We start from the raw sequence: 23,489 nt of genomic DNA, 5'->3' as shown, positions 1-23,489 counted from the left end.
CATCGACTGTTGTTTTTGCATTTAATTATGTCACTGCATTTTTAATGCGTTGACAACAATGCATTCAAACTAGGCTAAGCTGAACTGTGAATCCACTGAAGGGGGACTTCCTATAATGAGATTCCAGACAATTATGTTGTGGGATATGTAGAGAGTGGAAAGAAGTGGAGAATCACTCATCTGAGATAGACAAGTGTCGGATTGGATAGAATAAACAGAGGGAAGAATGTCCACTCTACGTATTCCACAACAAAGTTGTCTGGAATCTTACTATAGGAACAGTTACCCTTCAGTGGATTGATTCATTGTATGATCTTAGGAGCATGGGTACTGGACCTCTTTTTTAAGCCCCCCATCCCCCTCTCTTTTTATACTAAGCTGAACTGTGCCATATTTTGTCTTAATTAAACTGTTGCTCATGTGACCAATATCTAGCTATACCTGGCCACTGTAGAATGGCATAATCTTGTTTAGAATTGTCAAATGAAAAAAATGTAATTTAGTAAAATTCTAAATCTGGACATAGATTGAAAGATCCTTATCTTTAATTAAACCAATCTGTTTGACTCAAGTAGCCTCTGTCTAATAAGTCTCCATTTAGTGAATCTGGCAAGAGGTCGGATGTCCAATGCTCTTTCTTTGCCCCTACAGTATGGAAAATTGTTTTTCTCCCATTTTTCTTGAGTTCAGTCTTACATCCTATGCCCTTTTAACTCTAATTGTCAGATAAAGAGATATTTCACTCTGAAGCATTGAGCTTTATTAGACGGATAAGATGGAAATACTGTTCCGTGGCATTAATGCACCGCTTAATTGGTCGGCTTGCAGGCCGGAGGGAGTTCCTCTTCCGGCTCCTCAAACAGATATGGTTAAGAACCTAGAATTTATATTTGATAACCTGTTTTCATTACAGTCTCAAGGCAGATCTGTGGTGAGAATTTGTTTTTGTCAAGGCCTTGAATCCTCAGAGTCGTACGATACTCAAATGGGTTCCACCTCCCGATATCTCCCAGGTCTAAGTGAAACAAGCAAACTCGATGGGGAGATCAGGTGAGGGAAGGAAAGGATGGGAACAGCAGAGAGTGAGACCTGGAATGAGAGTAAAGCACTATGAGAACACAAACACATACACCAAGGTACACATAGATCTTTCTATACAAGGCTACGTAATGGCTTAAATACCTGAAAAGAAAATTAACGATTCTGATATCCGTGATCAGGAGTTCAATATGATGTGCAGCCACTAGCAACCTAGGGGTGGAACAAGGTAAGTCAGCTGATAACTATAAGTAGCTTTCCTCCAGAACGGTGATTCAAGAATTACACACAACATACCAATAAGATTTAGTAGTGGCTTTTAACAGGAAGTAAGGAGCTGACACCTGGAAATGCTAAAAAAAACCCTGCTGTAGAAAGACAAGGCAATGGCACAGTTACAACATGAAGGGATCACACTCTCCAATGATTGTATTCCAAATGAGTATAAAGATAAGTATGCTGAGGTTCCAGTCTGTCTTGGACCCCTATCTACGCATTTATCTCCACTTATCACACAGTCTTGGTATCATATGAACTGAATCCCCAATACTCCTTGAGAGCTCTATGAATTGTTCGTCCAGTTTTGTGTAAAAGAAACGGTTCTAAACAGAGTTATAAACCCAGCTGAAGTGCTGATGTCCGTTACGGCATCCGCGGGGTTACTACACCTCAGGGAGAATGCTTAGAATTAATGCAATGGTCGTGATAAGATCCAGCAGCCACATACAACACGTGCAACTGGTTTCCAAAAGCGCAAGCGGCAGCAGTAATTTATCCTCAATTACCACACAGTTGTAAGAGCGCTTTAAGCAGAGCAGCCTAGAAGTGTTCACTCGAATAGCCCTGCAAGAGCCGGAAACAAGGCTCGTCCAACTGGGCTACACACTGACAGGGTGAAGATCCCGCACCACGAAAGGGCTGCGAATCCCACTTCAAGATGTCACAAAGAAACAAGGAGTTTGTGGTGCAAAGAGCATCCCTACTAGTCCTCCCGTCTCAGGTTCTCGGCTCTGTTCCAAGAATCAACGGCACCCGACCGGCGCCTTGGAAATGGTCATATGCCTGAAACGTGGTGACGTCACATGCATCACCAGTCCAGCACCTCATGGGAAAAGTAGTTTTTTCCTTATCCCCTCCACAGAAGCGAGACCAATTGCTCTTGGCAGTGTTCTTTGGCGGCCGCCACGATGCGCCGCAACAGTTTTGCACTCATCCGTGCACTGAAAATGTTTCTGTTTCTTATGTCTGTTCCAGCCAGGAAGTCTGTGATTCAGTCCCTCATTACCTCTAGGTTTGACTTTGCCAACACTTTGTACCTTGGACTGACAAACTGTGTCATTCATAGACTTCAGGTGGTCCAGAATGCAGTGACATTGATGCTACTTAATCTACCTCTGAGAACCTGGATCTCTATTAACCTTCATAACCTGCATTGGCTTTCTGTAAGGAAACAACTTTTGTTTAAGTCTCTGGTTCTGATGTACTGAGCTTTCCAATGGATATCCCAAGATACCTGCCCATTATAATTAATCTCTATTACCCTGCTAGGAATCTCTGGTCCTCTAATAGGGCCCTAGCTAAGGTTCCAAGAATGTACCGTACTAGAACTGGGAGGCGCTCTTTCTCATTTCTTGGTCCCTCCGAGTGCAATAAACTTCCCCTGGACCTTCGTTTGGAGCAGAACTTCAAAAGAAGTGGAAAAATATGGGCTCTTTTCTCAGCCTTAACTGCATTACTGGAAGCCTAGCGCTGGAACACTCCGAGGAGCATCTGCATGCTTTATAAATCACACTCATCATCATCATCATTAGGTCTTACATATTTTCCTAAATTGTTGATGTAAGTACTATATTTACTGCCAAATACAACTATGATCTTTGCAGATCGTGTGGAGTATGAAGTACTAACAGTTCTTTGTATGATTTAGATCTCTTTTTCCATGTAGTTAATTTAGGACAGACCATAGATCCAAGAACCAACTATCTTTATGGACCTCCTTTGCCAAAAAATTCTTTGTCACAGAAATTGTCAAACTGAGTAGATGGAGACATTATAGACATAATGTAGTTATTTGTTGGTGTTTTATTGTAGGGTTCTCCTCCTTTTAAAAAGATGTCAGCTCTATCTAATGTTCGTACATATGAAGCAAGAAAATGTTTTATAAATACAGAATGGACATTTGCTAGCTGAAATAGACATCTCTGAGCACAAATAACACGTGGCAATAGATGATGCCCTTGTTGAAGGTATTGCTGGAGAAAATGATCTAACAATATCCAATGCTTCAAAGTATTGGATGAGTTTTGCAAAGAGGTCCTCTCTAATATGACACAATAATAGTCTTGATCAAGGAACCTACCGACATATACGTTATTTTTTTGGGGAGAGACGGGGGCAACAAAGCATCAATGAAATAATCTTCATGAGAAAGCATTTACTTGTTGTTATAAGGTTAGGTAAAACATTTTGTTTGATTTGAGCACTTCCAAAACAAGCATGTTGTTAGCTCATAGGAAGGCTTATTTCTCTGGGTGCCTAAGTGATTCCAGAGCATTTTGACAGCAATGATTTTAATTGTTTTAAGAGTTCTACATTTGTTTTTAATGAGCATATATGAAATATGCTGAGTGGATGTATGTTATGTTGTAAACATTCTTTGGAAAATTTCCTTAACTAAAGAATACGGCTTTGCAAAGACGGCCCGTGACCAGTATGAAAAGTTATCCAACATGCACAACAACATGACAAAGTTATATGACAATCTGGGAGAGTACTTCACTTTTGACACAAAGTCGGTCTACATTGAAGAGTTCTTTGGTGATCTTAGCAACTTCAGGACCCTTTTTATGGTAAGCAGAATTCACTTTTTTGTTTTATTAAACTAATTTTTTACTTCGAAAGACAAACATTGTTTCTACTGTAAAAACTCACCTGCCTTTTACTATTGCGATAAAAGGTATTGTTGAAAATCCCATCCGCCTGAGTTCATTTGTTTATTTAACCAGTTGTCAGCAACATGGATCGCTCATTTTCTTTACTCTATAAATTGTTACTTTACTTTATAAATTGTTACTTTACTCCATTTTTAAAAGAAACTTAACATGTTTTACCCAGTTTTGAGAAATAAACAGCAGTTTATGTTAAAATGCTACTGTTTTTGGAACTGATTCAAAAAGTTATTGCGTAAATGTTATAACACACACATGTGATTTTTTTCAAATTTTCAAACATCTAGAATGGCACTTAATAAAATCATATGGTATGTATAGATTGTACAAATAAAGAACGCTTTTTTGCTAGACAGATATATAGCTAGCATATGCCTATTTCAGTGTTACACAAGAATATCAACTACAAAATAGCTCGGGCCTGAATATTTAGGCTGAAATATCGAGAAACAAAAAATCGTGAAGGTAAGTATATGTAGAGGTAAGTTGACATATATATACTTGAGAATATAAATGTCTTCAATGAATGGTGATGTGGAGTTAAGAATTCTACATCTATTTTTACCTGTTTGAGCCTACCTTCACAATATTTTGGTCCACAATATTTGTGCCTCAATATTTAGGCCCTGCGCTATTTCAGTATGCTTATTCATTAATTCTAGACCTATGCATACATTGCACATGTAAAGAGTTATTAAATAAAATAATATTTTTGTTTCATTTGTCTTTTTCCCAAAATCAATATTTCAAATACATGTCATGGCTTTCTGTAAATTCTGACTGGCATTCTTCAACTTATGTCTTTTCTCCATGTACCCCATATTCACTTTAGAGAATAGTTTTCAACTCTATTTAAAACAAAGATGACAAGTTGTATCATTTCAGCATAATCATTGCATTTTGTCTGATGCTGTTTTCAGTGACTGTCTGAACTCCAGATCCACCAAACAGTATGAAATTATGCAAGTCAGTCCTCTAATGTTGTCAATAAATGAAGTGAAGAAAATCTGTGTCAGACCTCCAGACTATTAGGAGCTTTCCATCCATTCAGTTGATCATCTAGCTTTTGAACTGAGCATGGACTATTTATAACCTCAAATACACAAGCCCACAGCAAACAGATCTTTAGTATTCAGACTTTCTTGTGTCACACCATTTCAATTAGGTTTTTATGATCAACAATTTTTTGGCCTTAAAATATGGGGGATTCAGAGGGCTCCTTATTTTTTAGATGAAAGGCCCCTTGTGCAAGCAGACCAGAAAGGGTAACTAGCCACTTGAAAAAGTGCTTGGAAGCTGATTGCACATAATTAAGTGTCAATTAATTTCTCTATTGTAATCTACAGAAACCAAATGAAGAACCTAGGGCAATTCCACCTATTTCCACAGGTTTTGCATCTGTCGGTTTAGCAATCGAAATCAAGGCTAAATCATGTAAAGTTTCTGTACCTACAAATGAGAATATTTGTAATATATTGGAACATTTAAAAAGTTGTACTGTAAATTATGAGAAACCACAATTACATAACGGGCATTACTCTGCATCTATTACCACGCATGCCTTTACTATGCATATAACCTTACCACACATGCCTTTACAATGAAAATGTAAGTATAATGCAGGCAAGCTGTATATTGATTATTGGCTGGTCACCTCTTCGCCCTCCTCGTTGCTGGGGACTGACGCCAGTGGGCTTCCCATGTGCCAGCCAGGACGTCCCTTGACAGGTGGCCCGTAACAGCTTGCCGACAACTACGAGGGGGGAAGTTGGTGTGTTCGCAGAGTGGCTGGGCAAGCTTTGTTGCTTCTTGGTCTTGCATCTCTCCTCCCCGGCCCGAACTGCAGCTTCAGGCGACCTCATCTCCGCCCCAGCGTTACTTAGTGGCGGTTGGCCTATCGAGATCTCCCTCCTGGTTGGCCCTGAAAGCCCTGCTGTGTCTGGCACTTCCTCTCTATCTTTCGGGGGTCGGACCTGGACTGTAATATATTGGAGGGGCCTATTACCTCTTGGCCCATCATCGTCACCCTCCACAAGGGGCCTCCCTTTGCACCTCCTCCACGCTTTGACCCTTGGCCTCCCCGGTACTCCCTTTTTCACAGCTAGGTACTTGGTCTCCTTTCTCCCGGCTTCCAGGTCTCCCCAAAACAGGGGCAACAAAGACACTGACTCTGCGGCCGCCCGCGACAAACCAGTCACTTCTTTGTGGACTGAGGTGACACCGCACTCGCAGGAGGGCTCCTCGCTTCTTCGGCGCTCGCTGGGTTGGCCCTCTCTGGCGTACTGATCACCCAGGCATTTATGTCCTCCTTTCTGCAGGAGATTAAAGATGAGATTGGCGTCCTCCTGCAGGATTTTAAGGCTGGGCTCCATGACATCCGCAAAGAGGTCACAGAGATAGATGATAGGGTGGATGGTCTTGAATGTACGATGGACACCCGGACGGAAGACCTTGAACACCTCTAGCACAAGGTATCTAAGCTCGAGGACCAAAACATCTTCTTACAGCTGAAGCAAGAGGATTTGGAGAACCACAGTTGGCCGAATAATTAATGCATCAGAGGCGGTCCTTTGGGTACGGAAGGGGTGGATATCTTTTTTTGAAAAATATGTTTATTGCGGAAACCATAGAAGACATAGTCAGATATAACCACTCATAGGCACTCAGAGGTGAAAGTAACCACAGGCAACATTCAGGGTAATACACAGCCACGTGGCCCACATCCCGGAGGCCGGGCGGCGTAAAGCCGGAAAATGCCACAAAGATAATCATAATCATTTGCATACAGTACATGTGCATCTCTAGTATCCGCTGTTTTTCATGTATTACCCCTCCTACGTCCTCCATGGAGCCCTACTCCCATCCTTCTGTATAGATAAGTTTTCCAATAGAAACACAGTCTAACATATAACAACAGAGCAAACTTCCCCCCATACGTGGCATCAGTAATAGAGTACGTGTAAAAGTCAGGTTATCTGCTCAAGGCCCGATAAGGTGCAGACATCACAGTTAGAAGCGTCCTCTGGGAATCAAGACAAATCACAGGGTTATACAATAGGGAACATAAGTGCGCGTCCAGCAGGACATTACTCCGAAACAGGTCCCTCCATCTCGCCTCCCGCTACATCCTCCTCGGACCCAGACCCCTCAGGGGTGAACAATTCGGCACTAGTGACATCCGAGTCATCATCAGGCAACCCCTCAGCACACATCATCCTCCAAGCTAGTAAGTCTTCCTGAAGCCTTTTGTCGTGGCGCGTGCGCTGCATGTGCGTTTCCTCAGCCAAGGACCACTCTCTAACATCCCTAAGCCACAGGGATACCTCGGGGGCCCTCTGCCCCATCCACGTAATAGCCACACGCCGCCTTGCCAACACCAGTAACAACTGTAGAAACTTGTAGGACAAATTCCTCTTTTTGGGCTTGGGTACCAGGGCCAAGAGACAATGAAGCAGATCCAGGGCAACCCGGAGGCTCGTAACACGGCCAATATGTTCCACCACCTCACTCCAAAAGCTACCGACCTACGGGCACTCCCAAGCCAGATGGAAGAATCCTGCTCTCTCCGCCTCACACCTAGGGCAGTCGTCCCGCCTATCTGCTGAGATGCGATTCAGGGAGACAGGGGTCATGTAGGTGCGATGCATAAAATTAAAGTGGATCAACTTGAACCGTGCATTACACAAGACTTTCCGGGTCAGGAGCCTAATACGTTTGTGCTGTCCCGGCTCTAGAGCCGTCCCCAGGTCCGCCTCCCAGGCCGCCCAGGACGGCGCAGTCGGCGGGGCCGAATCCCGTCGCATGGCTGACTACAATCAAGAGATCAGCCGCTTTCCACAGGAAAGGAGGATTTTGAGGGTGTGTGTCAACGGAGGCACCTCCGTGAACTGGGGCCATGTCGTCTTGCCACCTCCTGGAGTCCCCTGTAGTGCAGGTACTGTCCCCTGCTCAGGTCAAAGGCTTCTGTGGCACGCTCAAAAGACACGAAGGACTCATCTGGATAGAGGTCTGCCAGAGTCTCACACCCGCCGTCCCGCCATTCCCAGAAGGACACATTCTCCTTCATTCGCAGCACCGGGGCCAAGATCCACACCGGCAGCTCCCTATGAAAGGGGGCCCGCCGCAAAAACTTCTCCACAAACCGCTGCCAGACTCCCGCCGCTTGGAGCACCACATAATGCAGGGCCTCGTCCGCCCCCCCGTCCCTGCATCAAAACCACTCGCAAAGCCTTCTCGTCCGCTCTGCCCGCCAGTAGCTGCAGCTCCCAGTTATCGGCATCCGCGAACCACCTCGCGGCTGGCAGGAGCAGGGGTGGATGCCTTGAAATACACTGCAGACTTCCTGCATGCTGTACAGGAGGGTGAAGGTCCCTCCCTGCCAATGCTTGACAGAGCGCATTGTGTATCTGGGCCCCACAATCGCCCCAAATTCATTCCGGATGTCATCACGAGAATCCACTTTTTCTCTGACAAGGAGGTCATCCTTTGAAAGGTACTGGGGTCAAGTCAGTCTCCTACAATGGACTGTCCATACAAATCTTTCAGGACCTGGCTCCCTCCACACTCCGGAAAAGCAAGGAGTTCAAACCTGTAATGGACAAACTCCGAGACCTTGGGATTAAATACCAATGGGGCCATCCATTTGCTCTGATGTTTACCTGGGAGGGCCGTCGGCGGAACCTTCGGTCCTTGCAAAAGGCGCTGCAGCTCCTCCATCTTCCTTACAAGGCTGAAGATGATGACCTCCCCTCCCCCTGTGCACGAATGCCTGGCGCTTTCCATCCTGAGTGCTCTACAGTCCCTCCTCCTAAGTCCAGACGCCGGTCACTGGGACTCGAAACCTCACAGGCCAAGCAGGAAATCATCGGCCACATCCCCTCCTTGAGCGGCTCCTCTTCACTTCCAATCTAGATACCTAGATTTATGCAACTTTTCACATTGCAATTTCACCTCTGATCCCTGTCTGGTGATCCCCGTAGCCAGGGCCCGGTGGTCTGGTTGCCTTTTGCTTATTCCACTGCTACACGGGATGTGGATGGCGGCGGTCTTGACTCCCTGTGTGTCTGCTGCCCCGCCCACATCGGAGTGCCAAAGGAGAGTGCCGTCTCCGGAATGGTCCAACTTTGGGATCTTGGACTGTCTCCATTAGACTCTGTACTCACTTGGCCCAGGTGGCCGGTTGTTTTTTTTTCTTCACTGTTTCATCCATATCTTTTTTCCCTCCTCTTTCTCTATTCCCCCCCTTTGAACGTTCCTCGGCTAGGGGCTGTGACACTGCAATCACTCGAAGGTGGTTTGGGGGGTTCTTTATGGTTTGGTGTGATCAACTGTTGGTCTGACTGTGTCCCCTTACTGGTTCTCTCCCTGCCTCCCCTGTCCTCACGCCGACCCCTCTTTGCTGCGCGTCCATGGGGTACTACACCCTCCCTGTTCTTGGGGACTGTCTTATGGGGGCCTGTTGGGGTGCACCTGACTGCTGACATGACCTGGGTTGACTTGGTTGCGGCTGGGTGGAGGTGACACGAGCTACTCCCTTCTACGTGGTATGATAAATACGGTCAAATTCCTCTCCCTTAATGTGAAGGGGCTGAACTCCCCTAATAAGCGTCCCCAGATCTGGCGTTATCTGCTTCACCACAATCCCGATGTAGTTTTCCCTCAGGAAACCCATCTGCTTTGCCGCCACCCACCTTATGTCCCACCGTAGGTACCCCATCCAATACTGGGCATGCTCTCCTTCCAAGACTTGCAGTGTGGCCATTTTCTTTAAGGCAGGCTGGCGAGAAGCGACCATCAAAGGTACAGCTGACGCTGATGGGAGATATCTCACGGTCCATATGATTTGGGGGCGGGGTTCCTACACTTTCAATAATGTATATGCTCCCAACCAGAAACAAGACGAATTTCTTCATTTGAATTAGTGAGTCCTTCTCCGCTCCCTCACTACTCCTATTGTCCTTGGCGGCCATTTTAACTTGGTTTGGGACCCTGAGAGGGACCATACTACCCAGGCGCTTCATTCGACCGGGGCAATGTCGGTGTCGCTGTGGGACACCCCCACCGACTCTGGCCTTGTTGACTCCTGGAGACACGTACACCGAGACTCCAGCGATTACTCCTTCTTCTCTCAAGTGCACCGCTCCTATTCATGCATTGATTACTTTTTCCTATCCTTCCCCCTGATCCGTCACCTACGCTCTGCGGGAATCACCCATATATCGATCTCCGACCACGCTCATGACTTCCTTACGCTTCAACCTCCGGACGCTCAGCGTGAACCTCTCCCTTGGTGGCGGCTGCCCCCAAGGTCCTCCATGATCCTGTCGATGTCGTGGACGTTCGCAAAGAAATTGATGCCTTGTTCGTCGCCAACTTGCTCTCTGACACTCCTGAAGACGTCCGTTGGGACGCTTTCAAAGCTACCATACCGGGGGTTATTACCTCAATATCCATTACCTGGTACAGGGAGGCACACCTGGTTGAGTCCACCCTATACAGGGATAATAAAGACCTGGAGCACAGGGACCATGCGCCTTCGTCCCTTAGCAACAAGAGACACCTTGCAGACCTCCACGGCCAGTCACGTCTTCAGCGAGCCAACAAAGTGTAAAGGCTTTTACTCACTCCCAAACAAAAGTTTTATACGGGCGGCAATAAGGTTGCGGCGTGCCTTGCAAGGTGCCTTCAGGCTCAGACTGCTTAATCTCACATTGCTAGTCTTCAGAGACCAGATGGCTCTTTGGCCATCTCGAAGTTGATAAGAGCCTTACGCTGGAGGACTTCTACAGGGAACTCTATGCTCCTGCCCCTTGCCCTCCGGACTGTGGTGCGACCTTTCTAGACTCGTTTTCCTGGGACCCTATCGATCCCTACTTCCCAAAGTTGCTCGATGATCCGATCTCCAATGTAGAAATCGCTAAAGCATTGAAACAGCTCCTGGTGGGCAAAACCCCGGCCCTGCCGGTCACTTTTTATCGTGTTTTTTATCCACAAATGCGGGACCATTTGCTACACCTCTTTAATAGCTCTACCGATCACTCTGGCCTCTCTCCTCTGATGAGCGAGGTGGAAATAGTGCTTATTCCCGAGCCAGGCAAGGTCCCGACTCAGCCGGCATCCTTATGCCCTATTGCCCTGCTGAATACAGACACCAAACTATTCACAAAAATTCTGGTGAATCGCTTGGGGCCCCACCTACCGGGTCTCATTGACCACGATCAGATGGGATTCATTCACCACCGCCTGGGCCCGGAAACATCCGCTAGATAGCCCACCTGGTAGAGAAAGCGCGTATCAGAAACATCCCGCCTGTTTGGTGTCCCTTGAGGCAGAAAAGGCCTTTGACCGTGTTGATTGGGGCTTCCTTAGGGCGGTTCTTCAGAAGGTCGGCCTGAATCCAGGGATGATATCTAAACTGATGGCTTCTTATGCGAAACCTATCACACGCATTTGGTTTAATGGCTCCTTAACAGCCTCTATCCCCATTCTCCTCAGTGCCAAACATGGTGTCCCCCCTCCCGCCTCTTATTCGCCTTGCGGTTGCGCCACTAGCTATCGCTATACGTCGTAACCAAGATATCCAGGGCATACCTATGGCTGGATTAGAGCATAAAGCCTCTCTTTGCTGATGACCTTCTCCTGTCTTTGTCTTCCCCTTTGACCTTTCTTCCGGCGGTGGCAACCCTTCTGGGGACCTTTGAAGCCGCCTCCGGATATTGAGTCAACCTTGCCAAATCCCATACCCTTAATCTTACGCTCCCGCCCTCAGAGGTTCAGGGACTGCGAGACCTTCTCCCAGTGCAATGGACTGACATCTCGATTCGCTACCTCGGCCTGGAATTCACTCCTACACTGGCGTTTTGGACTTCGGCTAAATACCCCAGACATAGGAAGTCCATTTGGGATGAGATGCGTAGGTGGGAAGGTCTTCCCCTCGCGCGATTGGGGCGACCTAACACCACTAAAATGTCTCTTCTACCCAAAATCCTCTACCAATTTCAGACTCTTCCTACCCCCATACCACTAACTGACATTCTGGCCCCCCACGCGATTTCACTAAATTCATCTGGGGAAAATCATGTCTGCGCTTCTCTCACAAAATTCTTATGCTACCTAGATCTCGGGGGCGGGGGGGGTCTTGCTTGTCTTAACCTGTTGGAATACTACTGGGCCTGTCATCTTCGGTTAATTTCTGAATGGATTGTCCCCGAGAGTGAGAAACATTGGTTTCATATGGATCGTGCGGTGACCTGTTGGCCTTTATGGGACCTTGCCTGAATACCGTGAGAGGCCTGCCCCATAGTGCTTACATAGCCACTCCAACGACAACGATTTTGGAGATCTGGGATAGGTTGGTGGTGTCCCCGGACCTCACAACGTTTCCCTCTTCGAATACGCCTCAACACACAACCCTATGTTTCCCCCTGCACTGGCGCCTCCTGCTTTTGATGCCTAGACTGTGGGGGGGACGCCATGTCATCCAAGATTTCTTTCAGGGCACTGCCCTCCACACCTTTGAGCAGAGCAAACTGACTTTTCGCCTCTCGGAAACCGCGTGCATGCAATATTACCAGTTGAGACACTGGCTTAGCTCTCCGGCTTATCCCCGGGAGGCAACCTGACCGCTTACCCCGTTCGAGTCATTGGTCTGCAGATTTGACGATTCGAGGGGGTTGATCTCCAGAACTTACTCTGTCCTGGAGCACTCCCAACAGCTCCCACCTCATGGATACCAAACAGGGTGCGTGTCCGACTTGGCTGCTGATATCTCTCTGGGGGAGTGGGCTCACCTGTGAAGGGACATCCCTAAGGTATATCGTAGTACTCCCCAGCGCGAATCAGCATACAAATTGATGACATGATGGTACTATACCACCGCTCACCTTCATAGGATGTTACCGAACTGTCCTTCGCTCTGCTGGAGATGCCAGAGTGCCGAGGGAGACTTCTTGCACTTGTGGTGGTCCTGCCGAGTTCTTGCACTGTTTTGGAAGGAGGTCCTCAGCCATATCAAAGTAGTAGTGGATTCCTGATCCCTCCTGTCCCGCCACTAACTATTTTGAGCATTAAGCTAGGCACGCTTAAGGCTATGACCACGGCGGAATGGCACCTGATCCTCCACCTATTGGGGCGGTGAGACAGTCCATTTCTACCTGCTGAAGAGGCCGCATCCTCCCCTCATAGCGGCTTAGTTCCTGCGATTGTGGGATGTCCTGGCTCTGGAACTATTTACGGCACGTCTTAATCACACGGACACCCGATTTGAACGTATTTGGCAACCACTCATACAACACTTTACTAAAACTGAGCCCTCTCGCCTAATGCCCCCCCAGGTTACAAGCCCTACAACTCTTTGAGGACTCCCTAGAGCCCTTCTCTCGGGGTCAGACGCCGGAGTCTCCGAGCTGACCTATTTACCTTAATGGGCGGGTCTCTTCTATTCCTGGACTCACTTGCCTCCACTCTGACCACCGGATCCCCATGGCGCACCTGGCGTTGACTCCCCGCCCTTTATTTACCCCCTCCTCCCCTTGAAAGGGGCTCTCCTTTTCTGCTTTTGACTTATTTCTCTTCTTGTACTTTTCTTTCCTCTCTCCTTTCTGCTTCTGTCTTTCTTTTGTTTGTTGCTCTAATTTGCTTTCTACAAATCTCAGATTATTTCCTAATGCCGCAATGTGATATAGCTATCCTCTGGATGGGGATAACATTCAGGATATTGGAGCTACAGTTATTTAGGTTTTACTGCATGCCCAGTCACGTTGCTATGCCATCCCTTTAATGGACGTTCTGACTCTATATGGGCAGCTTTATTTTGACCCCCCTCATGAGCCCTCCTTCGACTCAGGCTCTTTGGCCTTGCTGCATGAACCCCGGGGAGGACTCTACATCATGCCTTATGTCAACTCATCATGTTTGGTGGGAGAGGGTTGCCTTGATGGGTAGTATTATGCCCCTCTAGCGCAATTTCCAACCTACTCTGTGATGCTCCCTTCTCGTTATCACTAAAGCGACATGTATGTATGATTTGCTTGATTTCAATAAACAGAATTTAAACAAAGTAGGAGAGCTGCATGAAAAACATGGTGTTTAGAGTTTAGATAGGGAGGGGATATATTTTTTTCAGTTTTCTCAATAAAACAAACCCATAATTAACATGGCCATCAATTCACTTAAAGGCCACCGTCAGCATACATGACATTGCCAATTCTTTGAACCATGATTACATCCTCCTCCTGCTGTTGTCTTCATAATAACTGAAATTAGGGGTTGGGGCTCAAAAATACAGGTTGGAAGTAAAAACTATCATCTTTGGCCACATCTAATTGACAACAGTCTGGTTTGTTCTCAGATCCTTGCAGTCACAGACCATTCAAGTACTAGACACAGAACTCTACAAGCAGATGTGGTTGAGCTGTAAAGGCTCAGTCCAAAAGCAGTTGTGTAGGGTTGAACTTAGGTTCAGTACAGCACAATTATCACAGCTGCAATAAATATGTAAATGTCCAAATGGTGTGGTGGGGTTTTGTAAAAGCCGTAGTGGCTGGCATGTCTCAGGGGTAGTGGGGCACATAATTTTTCTTTTTTTAAACATGCCTTTTCTTGAGATCGAAGTCCTCCTCGATCCTTCTCTCCTTGAGGCAGACAGGCTGCCAAACCAATCCTGGTACTGCTCTCATGCAGCAGGAGAGCAGCGCTAGGATTGGTGGAAGCGGCCTCTATCTGCTCTCTCAAGAGAGCTGGAGGCCTTTGCTTTCTCTAATCCAGCTGTCTTAAGACAGCCGGGCCTGAGAGGTTTAAAATGCGCATGCCTGGCGGTCCCTCGCAAGACGGCCCGCCAAAGAGACATGTGCATTTTAAACAATAATATACAAATGAACACAGGGTATGGGGCAAAAGCGACTGCACCTATCCCCTAAATTGGGTGTAGTGATTGGTTTGGGTGCCAGGGACGCAATACCCTTTCATCTCCTATGGAACACTCCACAAAACAGTAGCTTAACAAACAGTGATCCGGCACTCCATTTAATATTAAGAATGTTTATAAAGAAACAGATTTTCAGAAACAGAAGGAGCAGGTCGTGGTATAGCTTCTTTATTCAAAATTCTTCTTTTTTTATAAAAACACAAGGTAGCCAATGCGTTTCGTCCTTACGGGCTTCTTCAGGGCTACAAACAATTACATATAAACAAAATTTAGACATTATGTACAATACGTCCTATATACAGATATATACAATTATACAAAAATATACATTTAAAATACAATATAAGAAAAGTCATTTAAAAGAACAAAGTGTCAATTGAAAAACATTTACTGTACAAATAAACTGAGGAGTATTTTGAACCTGGCAAAGAGGAATAAGATGGGCTTGGGTTAAATCTTGTGGATCCCATAAGACATACATATCTCATGGTTTAGGGGCTCTAGATGTCAGTCCACATTTTGATCCTCAGAAACAATTGTGCGAGCACTTAGGACACAAACAGTACTCACACTTCTCAATCTGGCAAGCACGCAGGTCAATAAAGTGGTGAAACTCACCAAGCAAAGTAGGGACATGTGAACACAAAAACAGTCAAAGCTGGTTCATTGAGGGGAGTGTGTTGTCTGATAAGGATAAGAGAGTTTTGTATGTGCTACATCCACATTTGTGGGCTCCCTGGGCAACTGGGTTCTTTCACACAGGCAAGATCAACAACAGTAAGGCGGGTGGGAATGGTGCCAACCGAATCTTCAGGTTTCTTCCCGTTATAGAGGAAACAGCGGAATTCATCTCCATGCTTTAGAAGCAGCACTGAAGGTCCATGCAGGTTTGTGGCTAAACCTTGATCCAGGCGGGTGCTCCACCCTATGTTTCCATGTCCTTAAGCTGAGTAGAGGCTTATCTCCATACGGAATACATGCATCTTTTACATGTCTAGCAAAGGCAAACTCTCCCTCTTCCAACAATGCCAACACACTGAGTCCCCACTATCCGCAACTGGCCATGTACATCCTTCAGGGACTGCTCATGTAAAAAAAACCTTGTGTATTCCCCTGACTGAATTCCAAGAGACAACTGAACATGAGAGGAAGTAAGGGGGAGCTAAAGCCAGCGGGGGGCTCATTCTTGCAAGCACAATTTATACAAAACGTGATCCAAACGATGGCTGGTGCCTAACCCAAGCTCATAAACTGTTTGTTTCCGCCTTTTAGGAAAGTGGTAGAAATACGACCGAAGGAGAAATTTGGCACACATAAAGGAAAATGTTTCGAGAGCAGTTTGAAGAATAGCTTCAACTAATAACTGTAATTTCTGCATGGTGTGGCATTTTTTTTCATAAAGGACTCGTCCTATGGACTATAAATAACAGGTGCTATTATTCTCCAATCTAAATGTACTTAAGGTACTTACCATAGACAGGACAGGAGTCTGAGGAGACCTTGCCGAGGTTTGAACTCATAACCTGTAGATTACAGCATACCTCAGTAAAATGTGTTTAATTTAAAAAGACATCCTTACAATTTATTTCATAGAGCGGTAACAAGAACCTAACAGACGTAGACAGGGATTGAAAGGGAGACATGTTATAGTTTTGAAACGGATAATGGTTGACACACACTTTCCATTGTTCAACATTGTGGAACCAACTACTCTCTATGACCATATATGTAGCATCCTTGGGCTCATCAGTATGGTGCAATAGAAGTACTAGTAGCTGCTAAAACAAGCCTCACTCTAATCAGTCGAATGCGCATCATGAGTTAAGGGATGTAAACAGTTCAAGATACAGTTAAGTTTCTGCCCACTGTTCAGTTTTTACAGGTGTGAAATCTCTATATTTTCTTTGCTCATTTCCATTATTCTGATTTTCCTTTGCTTTAACCCTTGTAAGCAACTTAGTCAAGTGGAAAATTGATCACACAACGCATAATAGTACATTTATTTTCTTAGCCAGATATTACATTAATATGTAGGCATAAACTGAATACCACCTCACAGCATTTAACATTTCATTGATATGCAAATACCTATTTCTATTGAAGAGTGATAAGCCACCATCCAGTACTATATGAAGTTTATATAATCATACTGACTTTGCACAGCTGGTGGCCCATTCGTCCTTTCATCTTAAGGATCGCACCAGTTAATTAAATGGTTCTTTCACCAAGTCGTATTCGAGCAGCAACAGAAAGTAATAATTGACTGACCTCTTTCTACAATTGTGGTGGCAATCCCAGAGCAAATGCTGAAATGAAAGTAAATCAGAATGCATTCTTTGCCATTCAGTCCGTGGGTCTCAGAGGTAGGTGAAGAGCTTTAAAATGTCTAAGTTCATGACACTTGAGCATCTCAGACCACATTGGGATCCACGTCATACTAATGCGAGTGGGTTTTTTGGTGGATGTAGATAAAAAACACAATGAGAATATTGCTTTATTAGACTTTCTAATTATTCCGGTAAATGCACAAGGATCAATAAAACTCATATTAAATAAACATAGTAATCAAAGAGGGAACCAATAAAAGAATGAACAAAACATAAGATAAACATAACAAAATAATGATTAGAAAGCAAAAAGGTGCATATTTTCAGAAGCACAAGTGAATAACTTCGGACACAATCTACAAAATACATGAACTAGTAGTACATGCTAGAAGGCATGCAAGTGACCAGAGATACCATATTACATTTGATAAACAGAAATATAGCATTTCTGTTAGAAACCCATACTACTTCTATTATTTCCTAATCAGATTCTTGCGTTTAGAGGCAATGTTGCAATGAAGCAATATTGAAAGCTTTTGTTATCAAAGACAGTTGTGTAAGGACTCTAATTGAAGCTGCGAAACAGAGAAACGCAAGCAAAACAATTGAATTGACATTTCATCCCTACGACAACTGTCTGGACTTTTCAATCACCAGAGTTTTCTGTAAATTGTAAATTGTTGGCTGTTAAGAGTGTATACCCGGTGAGCAGTTTTAGTTGCAGGGTTTGGAATCTGAAATCAAAATTAGCCCACACATCTTATTCACTTTGTGGTGAAAGTTGTCTAAATAATCAATCTTTTTTATTACATGATTGATAAGGAAGCTGTTCTCGCCAATTTTCCTACGAACTTTCAGTACCAGTTGTGTGAGATAATAGAGATGTCTTTAGTTGGAATTATATTTAACTCACTGAAAAAAACGTAATTTCCTTTCAGGCTGCTAAATTATGTCCAAACAAAGTTTCCGTGGTCCTTTTGAAAGATAACTAGTAGTGATACACCTCATTGTCAAAGCAGTGTGTCAAAAGTGCACCAGAATATGTTTTCCACTTACTTGGTGGTACTTTTTTACGTGCGTTCTCGACCAAGCGTAGATAACATCTCCCAAGGATTACAGGCAGAGGAAATGGTGGACACTGTCTCAGCTTAGATCATTCTTTAACCTACTTTTGAAAGAGGATCATCTTTTTTTTTTGGTTTATGACCACTGACTTAGGGAAGATTGCCCGATAATGTAGATAGACGTTTGGGACATTCAAAGTGCAATAATCCTTTTGGCTGTGCACATGATGGCACCCACTTTTATGGATTTTAATTCTATTGCATGCTTGAATTATTCTCCATGTACTGTTTGGAGTTTTTTTTGTCTTTGATATTTTAATTATTTTAACTTGCCATGTATACTTACATTTAGCTTTAACTTTTTGCATTATTTTGTTTGGCCCTTTTCCTTTTTTTTTTTTTTAATTTCCTTTTATTAAACAAAGGAAAGACATTACAAAAAAAAAAAAAGAAATCAACTCTCAGGTGAATACATTCAGTTCCAACGCATGGATCAAAGTGGCACAATACAGGATCAAATAGCAACGATCAGTACTAGGATCTAGGGGATTCCTGTGTTCCTAAGTCTAATCTTGTCGTGGGTGGCTCACAAATTTCTCCTCGGTGGGTATTTCTCGCTACCCAAACCTTCCCCCACTTCTGCGGGCAACCCCTCGCCACATACACTGATCTCTCCCGGAACATGCACCAATCATTACGTTTGGCCACCATATAAGCCAGAGTCACTCATTGTTTCTTGTACGCATTTAAGTCGGTTGGCTCCCACACATTCAACAAACCTGTCAGGGCCTCTGGTCATATCTCGGCACCCAGAACGTCCCCCAGCCCCTCGTGCACTTTCGTCCAATATACCTGGATTGCATCACAATTCCAGAGGATATGCATCAATGTACTGACCTCTCCACAATCTCTACTACAAACTCCACCCTCAGCTCTCCCCATTCGTACCAGATGAGGCCCCATAATGTAGGATCTATGCAATATCTTCAACTGCATCAACCGGAGCCGCATCTGGATAGCAACCACCTTGGGGGACGACACCGCCTCCGTCCAATCCTCATCATCAAGTTCTAACCCATCCGCACTCCACTGAGCCCTGATCCGCACCAATGGGTTCTCCGAGTTGTTGACCAATTTCCTATAAATCAACGAGATGGATTTCTCGGGAATATGACTATCTAGCACACGTTCCTCAAGAGGAGAGGCCTCCAGAAGCTCCGTGCCCTTGGGAACATGGGTGGTAAGGGCATGTCTAACCTGCAGATAACGAAAGTACTCGTTGTGGTGTAAACTATACTGCTTTACAAGGGATTCAAACGTGTGCACTGAGTCTTTCCCCCACACATCTTTAATCTGGGTAATCCCAATAAGGTCCCATCTATCGAATCCCTTGGTCCTCCACAAACTGCCCAACTTTTCCGAGTTTAAGAAGGTGGTGGCCAGTGTCAACCTGCCCTCCCACCCAAGACACCTGTTGGCCGCGTGCCACACCTGTATCGCCTGCAAGACAGTAAAGCGCCTATAAACGCACACAAGTGGTTACAAACCTCATAGATTCATTTGCCATTCTAAACGTATTCTAGGAAGTATAGTGAGCAATTCATTTAATATTCTTTTCTCATCCAACTCTAAATTAGCTAAAGTCTACAGGCACATTTCTAATCCAAGACAGATAATATAGTCAATGAAAAGCTCCCAGGCCTAGCGTACAGAGCTCTATCTAACATCCTGCCCGGGGCCTGACCCCGGTCCGTAGCATATCAGACCTTTTCCTTTTAAGTTATTGTCTCTCCACAGTAATTGCCATTGCAGTTGGAGAATCTGGCTTCCTTCTCCTCACACTTGGCCTGTTTCTGTTGCCTTTCTCGGGTGTCTTCCCCCAGGCTGAGGGCATATCCATAAAGTTACTGGGCGATGTACTGGTTAAAGGTTACTTGATCCTGTTGCTGATGTGCATGTGTTGAGCCTGCTAACACTGCACATGTGATGCACACCTTCAGATATTAGAATTCTGTTGCCCATTTTATTGAATGCCCTTGCGAAGTGTTTGAGATTCTGTCCAGCACTACTTCCACTGTTATGCACTGCAAAGGTTCATCGTTATTTTGAGTCTTTCTGCATCCTCATTTTGAGTCCTGATACCAGGCCAGCAGTGCTACCATGTACACATGCAGTGACGCAGCTAAGAAGTCCCTAAAGTAAATGTTGATGCTTATATAAAGTGGGCGCACCTCTGGTGCAAAAAAATCAAGCATCTATGAATTTATTGACTTCAACGAGTATGGTCAGTGAGCCCGTCTGCCTCCTCCCTCTGATCCCTACCCATGACCCTTCTGAAATACAGCTATGATTGTTCACCCTTCCCTGAATTGTGTCCACTGAAACATTCATACTTAATTGGTTTAATACACTGGATACTTTTTGTTTTAATATCATATTAAAGGCAAGCTGCCACCTTGCCTCTTTGACCGCTTGTGCTGCACTTCTTTATGTATTATAATAATAAAAAGAGTAATAATAATATGTAATAATCTTTTGCATATCTTTAATATTAATGACCATTTTGACATCCTTTTCATCACACAGCTGTTGTGTATATAATATTCCAGCTCCTAAATAACAGTTTCCCATAGATTAAAAATCAATTCCTTAGATAGACTTACTGGCTACAGAAGTGGTGTGGCGTTGACTGCTTGAGATTCTCTGATTAAATCCAGCCTCGTCTGTCCCTCCACCTGTCTCTTACTCCAACTCCTTACTGCACTAAACGTTGGATAGGATATGATTATACTGACCCACCGGTATTGCCAGCAATTTTGGAGTACCTTACCAACAAGACAGTAAAGCGCCTATAAACGCACACAAGTGGTTACAAACCTCATAGATTAATTTGCCATTCTAAACGTATTCTAGGAAGTATAGTGAGCAATACATTTAATATTCTTTTCTCATCCAACTCTAAATTAGATAAACTCTACAGGCACATTTCTAATCCAAGACAGATAATATAGTCATTATGAACTCCTTGGAAATTACATCTCAAACTTTCTCTACAAACGCTGCCACCATCTAATCATTTAGATGGTGGGTCAAGTTCTCACCAACTCCCTTTCAAGAAAGTCTCTCTACCACTTATCCTCCTTTTTCAGAACATCCTACTAGTAGTGCAATGCATGTGCACAACTGAATCATTTAAGCTGCTGGTGCGATAACCCTTTTTAAGTGATCCAACCATTCCAAGCAATATCCTTCTACTCGTATGGTTCCTCAGAGCTTCAAGCTCCAAACAACACTTGTAAATAATCAGAATTTCTCTGGCAGATAAATTATGATCGCCAAGTGTAAGCAGAACATATATGACTTCTATGCAAATAGAAAAAGAAGTTTCTTCAAGACATGAAGCGTTAATTTTAAAAACCATATCTGACCCAATTTTGCTGAAAATAGCCAAGTCATTTTTGAGATCTCATAGAACTCTGGGATCCCTTGTGTGGTAGAATATTTATCACCCTTCAGTGCAGCTCTGTAAAGATTTTTCTTATTACTTTATTTCACAAATGTATTGCATTTGTAACTCTCTCTACATCCAACTTAACCTCTGTCAGCTTTAGACACCATGCCTTTTACATAACCTGAGGAAATTCTGCACAGCTTCCTTCCACTCAGCACCTCTAGAAGCATGGTTTAATCAATATATGATTTCTCCTTGAGTCCTGTCCTCTGACTAAGCTTATTAAAAAACTATAGGTTGTAGCTAATGCCATCTGCCATATTCTCAGTTCTTCCCTCCGTCTGCCATAGTTCTCCAGAATTCCAGCAAGCCTTACCATTCCTTTTTGAATAAAACTAACACTGACACCTCTGCCCTCACTACCTTCAGATCCATCTCTCTTCTTCACTTTCAGGCCACGATTCTCAAGAAAGCTATCATCCGTCGGGTATTCAACTTTCTAGGATCATTGCTCTGGATTATGTCCAGTGAAGCTTCCACAAGAAACTGAAACTAGGAAATGTAATTCTTTCCAGTCAACATTTCAACCATTGTACTTGGGTGTTCTACAAGGATCCTTAAAGTTGCCCACCATTTCCAAAACACATATACCCCTTTAAGACCCATGATCAGATTTTTGGCATCACTTTCCTTATGTATGCTGATGATAAAAACAAATGTCGATCCAGCTGAATGGATACTGATGTTAAACATATGTTAATCCACCTGAGTAGGAGCACTGCTTTTTCCATGACTTTCCATAAGTGCATTATATCTGTGGCCTCCTGTATGGCTGATACTTTGTTTAAACTCAATTAAGATTAGACTGAGGTTGGGAACTGGCCAGCTTTAGGTGTTTAGGAATATAGGTGGCCACAAATTCAGCTCATCAATTAAGTAACATGGGTAAAGTTCCTGCGGGCCTCCAGAACTCAGTGATATATTGGATGTGCTCATGGGCAAACTAGGATAATGATGGAGATACTGAAGCAACTCTGGGACCAGGTAGGGCTGGGTCTACAGAATATGTTTCTGTAGTTTGCGGCGGCACAGGTGTGACATGCGATACACTGGTTCAACTACCAGCTTAACAGAGAAAATTTTACTGAAGGGCACTTAACCAAGGGGCGCATTACAAGAGGTCCTAATGATGAGAAATATGATTCCAAATGAATACCCATACATAATTAAACAAGTGGCCAGGGTGTGGCATCTGGGCATCAAGAGAGTCATCAAGAGAGCCCCATACACTCCACACCTTCCGCTCTAGATCTTGCTACTTTTTTAACTATGGGGAAAGACATGATAGGCCGAGAATGGATACTGAGGGTGGGGCTGTGAATTACCTGGAGATCTGTATGGCAACAATTCATTTGTGACCTTCCAAGAAGCAGAATATTACTTTGGAGTAGGAAGGGGTCAAGTCCCACTATATGCCAAACTAGCAAACATATCAAGGGAGCTGTGTCTGGTGTTATCAGATGTCCCAGAGCCACACAAACACCTCAAGCAATTTAACAATGGCTGGGGTTAAAAACGAATAACCAATTTGTATAAGGCACTGCAGAGGGATAGAAAAGTGGATGTTGGGCATGTATAACAGAGGTGGGTGGACAAAACAATTCAGCACTTAACAGATGGACAATGGGGAACAGCATGTGTACAACTTTGTGGATTTTCCGAAAATGCTTGTTTCAC

General features: G+C 44.4%; 1 protein-coding gene across 1 annotated transcript in view; it reads left to right on the top strand.

The window, feature by feature from the left end:
* The window catches only part of DIAPH2 (diaphanous related formin 2), a 3,821,702-nt gene that overhangs the window by 2,959,485 nt on the left and 838,728 nt on the right, over positions 1–23,489 (top strand). Inside the window, exon 24 of the mRNA XM_086964614.1 lies at positions 3,723–3,887. Coding sequence (XP_086820740.1) covers positions 3,723–3,887 — 165 coding nt within the window. The remainder of the gene's footprint in view (positions 1–3,722; positions 3,888–23,489) is intronic.

This window comes from Lissotriton vulgaris, chromosome 4_1 (genome assembly GCF_964263255.1).
Source record: "Lissotriton vulgaris chromosome 4_1, aLisVul1.2, whole genome shotgun sequence".
In the NCBI taxonomy this organism is placed as follows: domain Eukaryota; kingdom Metazoa; phylum Chordata; class Amphibia; order Caudata; family Salamandridae; genus Lissotriton; species Lissotriton vulgaris.
The sequence above is the reverse complement of the archived record's forward strand: the minus strand, read 5'-3'. Positions and strand labels throughout refer to the sequence as shown.